The sequence below is a fragment of the Vigna unguiculata genome, chromosome 2, assembly GCF_037176805.1.
Source record: "Vigna unguiculata cultivar grain cowpea cultivar isolate G323 ecotype 2 chromosome 2, ASM3717680v1, whole genome shotgun sequence".
In the NCBI taxonomy this organism is placed as follows: Eukaryota; Viridiplantae; Streptophyta; class Magnoliopsida; order Fabales; family Fabaceae; genus Vigna; species Vigna unguiculata.
Genome location: NC_140793.1, coordinates 33422249 through 33429203, shown reverse-complemented (window position 1 = coordinate 33429203; position 6955 = coordinate 33422249). Strand labels below are relative to the sequence as shown.

The 6955-nt window shown below is 30.5% G+C and overlaps 1 protein-coding gene across 3 annotated transcripts; it reads right to left on the bottom strand.

Annotated features, from left to right (window-relative positions):
- Positions 1-1009: 1009 nt before the first annotated feature.
- On the bottom strand, positions 1010-4280 carry LOC114173923 (heptahelical transmembrane protein 4-like). 3 transcript variants are annotated; one of them, XM_028058600.2, is made up of 4 exons: positions 4104-4280; positions 3755-4014; positions 2335-2611; positions 1010-1863 (listed from the first exon to the last, which is right to left on the bottom strand). In XM_028058600.2, the coding sequence occupies exons 2-4, from the start codon at positions 3985-3987 to the stop codon at positions 1210-1212; spliced, it is 1164 nt and encodes a 387-aa protein (XP_027914401.1). In that variant the 5' UTR covers positions 3988-4014; positions 4104-4280; the 3' UTR covers positions 1010-1209. The 3 variants fall into 3 exon arrangements, with proteins under 3 accessions (XP_027914401.1, XP_027914402.1, XP_085523609.1); XM_028058601.2 differs by having other exon boundaries at positions 2377-2611; XM_085667483.1 differs by lacking the exon at positions 2335-2611.
- Positions 4281-6955: the final 2675 nt, after the last annotated feature.

The following is a 6955-nucleotide window of genomic DNA, read 5'->3' as shown; positions in this document are numbered from 1 at the left end:
GCACTTGTGTGGTTTTTTTTTTACTCATATTAAGCCTTATACTACTAATATTTTAATATGTATTATACTTGCAAAATAGAATTGATACATACGTTCTAAAAGTTCACAAAACAGGTTAGATGAAACAAACTGTAGATTAAACTAAATTAAATTACTTTTTGCTTTGTTTACTGACACCAAAAAGAAAAACTACAACTAAAATAATATTTTAATTATATTTATATTATTTTTTAATTTTAAATTATGATATATATTTTTAAAAAGGAGTGTTTTTAATCAGAGTGTCAAAGTTTTTTTTTTCACTATTTAATTATAATCTAAAATAATTGATTTGGATCGGGACAACTCACTTTATAAAATAATAATTATATTTGAAAATTAAAAATATACATATAGGTATTATAATTAATATCTATATATTTATTTATATGTCGAAAATTATAACTTGATTTTTTTAAAATTATTTTTATTAGATTTTTTAATTTTCCAAAACAGACCAAAATAGTGTATTAGTCCCTGAAAAATTATAATCTATTTAAAAAACAGGTTAAACGACCAGATACAATCTTCTTCTTCTTTTTTCCTCTTTTACAACTCTATGAAAAACTGACTTTATTCCAAGTTTCGTTTATCTTCAAAGTTGAAACAAAAAATAAAGTTGTAAACTTGTTGCATATAAATGACAGAATTTGAGAAGAAGAAAAAAAAGTGAGTCCAGTGAACAAAATTTTCAATAATGCTTCATTTCTCAGAAAGAAAATGATACTTTCTACATCAACTCTATTACCATCCCAAGTTCCTGTAATTTGGGGTGTATTTCAAATCAACAAAAATATTAACAGAGGTTTTTTTCCTTGAAAAATATTATATACTCCAAATAAAAAAAAAAGAAAAAAAAAACTAGTTACTAAATATTATATCGACTTTCCAAGCAAGCATAATACTTACACAACTTTAATAAGAAGCATACGGCCACACAAATAGAGAAAAATGTTTCTGGTATGCCATGAGAGAGTAAATGAACTATTATTCCATATTAATGCTTTGTTCTGAGGGTTCTAAGTGTGTACACAATGCCTATGGTTGCATAAACATCCCCAACTGGAATCACAAATTCACATCAGTTAGAGGAGTGTATACTGAACATACATACTGATAACATCACAGCAGAGTATTCAACCACTGTTATGCCTATAGATGCTTATTAAATCAGCAACCTTGAAGATCACGCCACCTGAGATAAACCAACCCTGCCCGGTAATGAACGTACGCTCCAGCCACCACCAATATATGAAACAATTGGTGACTATGTCCGGCAATGTCAAACTTCCCAGGCATCCATCGTTCTGGAATCCTAGTGGCATAAACCAGTGCTCCAATTCCATAGAGAACACCCATCAGGATCTCATATCCGGTTGTGTGAAATACTTCTGGCTGGCCCCAGAATAGATAAAGCTTGTGCAGTATAGGTGCTGCTCCGGACAAACCCATTCCGAAAAAGAGAGATGCTCGGATGGTGCGGAATTCAGGATTTTGGAACACTGGAAGCAGAGAAACCAAGATGGTGGCAATGCCCAATACAGTGATAAATCCTAAGTAAAGGTTGCAGAAAAATGGATAACACATAAAAGAGTAATACACTGGAGGATAGAAAGAGGTGGATATGAGGGCTGCAATTCCAGCATAGTCAAGCCTGAGCATGATGTATGCCATGCGCTCAGAGTGACATGATAGAAGATGGCAAATACTGCTAGCTAGCAAGCAAAACATGGCACCCCCTAAAAAGGCGAAAAAAGGCCACCTTGTAATTGGTCTAATCATAAGTGGTGCTATCATGTTCGCCAGGTCCTCCTTTACGCTATGCTGCACATAATCAAAAAGAAATAAACAATGCTGCATTAGCTCCCAAAACCTAGTCATTAGTCAATCATCAATATGAAGAGTGTGGTAAGGAAAAAAAATCAAAGGTGCAGCAAAAACTTTCCAACGGAGAAACATATGAAATATCACAGCAGAAATTTCTACCGGAACTATCATCATTAATCCATCTTTCAGTATAACAAGTCTAACTTCTAAGTCCAGGATTTTTTTATTTTTTAAAATTTCGTCAACATCTGATTAAAAAAATTTACCCCGATACATTGATTATTATTAATCAGATCAGTATTGTGGGTATCTGTAAAAAGAAATCTATCATCAAGTAGAAAAAGAAAAAAGAGGATAAACCCAACTGAGATACCAACCAGAGGGCTAGTTTAAAACCTCACTGCTTATCCCTCCAGCACCAAAAGGAAAAAGAGAAATGAAACAAGTATTTAGTTGTAAAGCAATTACCAGAACACACACATCAGTATGATTGCTACTGGAAAATCTTACAGGCAAACAATTATACAGATATTCTTTAAGATGCCAACTTGAGATTTCCTCTCTGAGTCTGTGTAAATCAGGAATGGAAGGGAGACACGTCAGGAGTTCTGATTGTAATTTCTGCAGGTCGGGCTTCATGAGGATGTCAGGAAAATGCTGTAGCGAATTAAGATCTACAACCTTCGGAATTTTCATGGCAGTGTATATGGTCAATGCCAGAAATATGAAGAACCCGACCAAATGCCTTCAAAAGATAGCATTTTGTCAGTTAATGGTTGAGAACAAGAAAACTAGGAACTAAATTAAGAACATATATCTTTAATCCAAATATTGGTTGTGCCATTCTAGTTGCCAACGTCTTTACAAAAGAAACAAAAATATAAAGTAAAAATTTTGTAAGGAAATAGTTATTTAACACCAACAATTAACAGACAGGGTAAAGACCAGGAAAACCAAACAGATGGGAAAAAGGCAGAGCTAACTGAATACGATTCAATTGTAGAAAACCTTGTTCTAAAACTATTTTGAAGATTCGACAGATTTATTTACAAGATATTTCCTCCTCAAATAAGAGCAAATAATAATTTTAATATAAAAGAGACATGATTGATATTTACGGTCTGTGGACTGTTGATCATGGATTCTGATTGCAGAACTGCTTTTCTGTTCACAGGGCTAATAGTGAGAGCCATGCACATTAGGCTTCCTTCATAAAACAGTCCAAATTGAACTATACTCTCACAGTCACAGTCCCCCTCATTGATAACAAACACTAAAGGAAAGGCTGGAAATCATATGTAAAGGCCTTAAAGTAACTCTAGCCATCACTTTCTGAAAGCTAATAACAACAATGATACTGTACCCTTTTTCTTTTGTGGGAAAATGAACCGGAGTTATAAAATGCTTGTCTGGGTTACTGTTGAAGGTGCTACCAATTTACTTTTGCCAAAACAACCCTTTGTTGCTTCTCTGATTAAATACAGAAATTCGCGTTACCATGAACGGGAAAACTAACACACATTAGCAATTATATTCATACATATACTTTGTCTTCTATATCTCTGACATACGAATTTTCTATTCTCAATCGTCGCACCTATTATCTTTTCTCTCATTCTTTCTTTATTGTTTTCCACTCTATCTCTCTTCTTTCCACTCATCCATTCAAAAAACGGGGGGTTGACTTCCTCGTATAATATTGAATTATTTAGACGATGACGGGAACGAAAACAGATCCCCAGAACGAAAACAAATGCTCAGAAGCAGCGCATGTACAAGAACTAAGAAACCCTGAGAAAATTCTCCAGAAAAGAAAAGACAGTAAAACATGCAACATTTTGGTGGGAAATAATAAATAGGAAGCAGATGGTGAAATGCAAATCCTTACGTCCAAACGTTGAGAGTTTCGTTGTGTATGGTGAACATACTGAGCAGAACCTGCTTGATGGGCCATTCAGATCGATAGTGACCGAGAATGTACTCGTTGTCTCTCAAGTAACCGGGCAACGAATGGTACTCCACCAGCTGGTACTTCACCTTCTTCCACAGCCTCCTCCCTTTCCCTTCCCTTCCGCGACACCCCCCTTCGTTCTCCATCAAATTCGAATCTTCAGCCCCCATCTTTCGGCAGCCAAAACGACAATTAACCTAAAACAAACCCAATTAAACGCTCTTCGAGATCTCCAAGACGAAAGAAAATACAGATTATTACGCAAAACATAGGGATTAAAAGGTACCTGGAATTGTATAAAAATAGGAGGTGGCGGTAATTGTGAGAGAGGGAGGGAGAAAAAAACAAAAGACGATGCGAGAAATGTAACGAAGGTGATTGCGGAAAACGCAGTTTATTAGAGTTGCAAGAAATTTCGACGACGACGTTAACAGGCGTGATGTGACGAGGAAGATTCTTCAAGGAGATGCTGTGGTGCCACCTACACTTTCCTTCTTTGTTTTTTAAGTCCGTTTAGACGCATTATTTCGTTTGTGAGTTATATTTTTGAAAATAAAAATTTCACAATTTTTTTCTTATAATTTGAAAATGGATATTTTTTAAATGATTTTAGAATATATAAAAAATATAAAAATCCACTTAAAAATGTTATCTCAAATTAAAATATATATATATATATATATTTTTTCTTTGTCTGTTGCGCCACACCACTACAATTTCAAGCCAAATTAATTACGCACAAAATATCATTACGCTAAGTTAAGCACGGTTCAAGTTTTTTTTTTGTTAGCAAGAGATATTCACGTTCTAATCTTATTTTTTGGCGGATAATGTTACACGTCTCACTCATCATGACTCGCATTTTCTTAATCAAGGTTACTTAATAGACATGGACACTCTGATTCAATTGGAAATAAATTAAAATTAAACATGGATTAATTTACATGTATATAAATCGCATCTTTCTTTTTATATAGTTCATGATTTGTATGAAGCATAATCTTATCAATTCAACTATTCAATAACAATTATTATAAGTTTTTCTTTAAATATCTGTGTTAAAAATTAACAATAAGAAAAAAAGAAAAAGGAGATGGTCAATGATCTTTTATTCTATATACTTTCGGAAAGAGGATAAAAATGCTGTTGAGATGCTTATTCTTTTTTTTTCAATTTTATATATAATATAAATAATATGAATAAAAATACATAATATCATTTTTAAAAGTAAGATAAATATTAGAGTTAAAAAAATGTTATAAAAATATGATTTATCATGACCTTATCACAACTATTACAGTCATTAATATGTCAACAAAATATTTAATGAGATCATTAGCAATTAAATGTGGGTATTTGCTGATATTAACCCTGAGAATACTGTGAATTAGTTGAAAAGGTGTTATAAAAGGAGATGTGAATAAAATTAATTGAGACTTTGGATGAAAAGTGTTAGTTCAATGTGACTTTTAGTGGATGGGAGGTGCTTAACGAAATTAGAGGTGTTTCATAAATAATGTGACCGTTGTTCTTGTTTTCTATCTTTTTCATGGATGGAATTAAACATTGAAGTGACGTTTATATCAAGGATTGCCATAGACCCGCATTCTCTACGGAACAAACTACACCCACTTGTTAATTAATGCTCTGTCATATAACAAGCATATTCTATCTAATTCCATTTTCAAACTTTTAACAAATACTTATACATGCACCATGGATTAAGTTAGAAGGTTTCTTTTGAGGCATTAGAAGGGCACGTTCATATTGCTAGTAATGCGCATTTTCTTCAAAATATTTCATTTTTTCCTTTATCAATATATTTTGTTGGATAATTTATTGCTATTTTAAACGATATAAATTATTGTATTCAATCATCTTTACCAATATTTCATTTATGTAGTTTTGAGGACACAATGTTTCCGACTTAAATAGTGATTTTAAAGGGTTTCATCTCAAGAGTTCATTCGATTATTTAAATGTGGATAAAATTGAAAACAGTTCGCTTAATTTGCATTTAGAAGTTAAAGAAGTTTGAATCGATTTAAATCTGTATTTACTTATAACACATTATAATCTTTGATTAGTTTTTTATCATTTTAATAAATTGTTTATTTTAATTATTTATGGTTAGGTTGACAATTTAATAATTTTAAATATTATAATATTATTCAATAATGTTTAAATAGTTAAAATGTTTGTTTACTTTAATTATTTATGGTTAGGTTGACAATTTAATAATTTTAAATATTATAATATTATTCAATAATGTTTAAATAGTTTAAATGTTTAATTTATTTGTTTGTCAAATTATGCAACTTGACACTCTATTTTTCAATTATTATTTTTATAACAATGTTTTGTAAAATAGGTGAATACAATAAAATAACAAGTTTAGTCACTCTACTTTTATTATATTATAACAAAAATATAAAATAAATTAAAAGAACAAAACATTTTTAATTGAATCAACTTACCGACTAATGCTAGGCCAAAACATATAAAATTAAAAGTTACTTTCATATATATATATATTGTTAATCTACCCATAACCTGAACTTATATTCCTTGTATAAGAGATTTCAAATCTTAACATTTGAGATATACCGACAAATATTATTAAACCACAATTTTCACAAAATCTTCAATTATTTCTCATGTTCTTTTCGTTATTCGCATCAAAAACTAAATTGAATTATTTTCAAGAAAATCAATATCAAATTAAGATAAAAGAAAATTGTGGATCAAACTGGTATTAACTAACAAATAGAAAGACAAAAAAGCAATTTAACCTAAGTTTAAACTCTATGTGTACGCATTTTTAAATATACGTGATATTATGTTATTAGGTGATGATAATGTAATGTTATTAAGTTAATATATAAAATAAAATTATATTTTTAAAAATAAAGTGAAAAAATATCAGAAAAGATGAAAGAATAACTGAAACGGTTGATAAATAAAATAAAAGAGAATAAGCAAGGATAAATAATTTTTAAAACAAAACTTATAAAAGTGATGGTCAATTTTCAAAAATTTAATAAATAATTATATTTTAAAAGGTAGAAGTGATATTTTAAAATGTATATAAGAGGAAATCCTATTATTAATATGTTCTTACATATATTTTTACTTATA

What these genes read in the sequence shown, in the direction of transcription:
- LOC114173923 (XM_028058600.2), bottom strand. Translation starts at nt 3,987, where the DNA reads ATGGGGGCTGAAGATTCGAATTTGATGGAGAACGAAGGGGGGTGTCGC. An exon ending in GAAACTCTCAACGTTTGGAC is followed by an intron (nt 2,612 to 3,754) that starts GTAAGGATTTGC and finishes TATCTTTTGAAG; the next exon opens with GCATTTGGTCGGGTTCTTCA. An exon ending in ATACTGATGTGTGTGTTCTG is followed by an intron (nt 1,864 to 2,334) that starts GTAATTGCTTTA and finishes GATTATGTGCAG; the next exon opens with CATAGCGTAAAGGAGGACCT.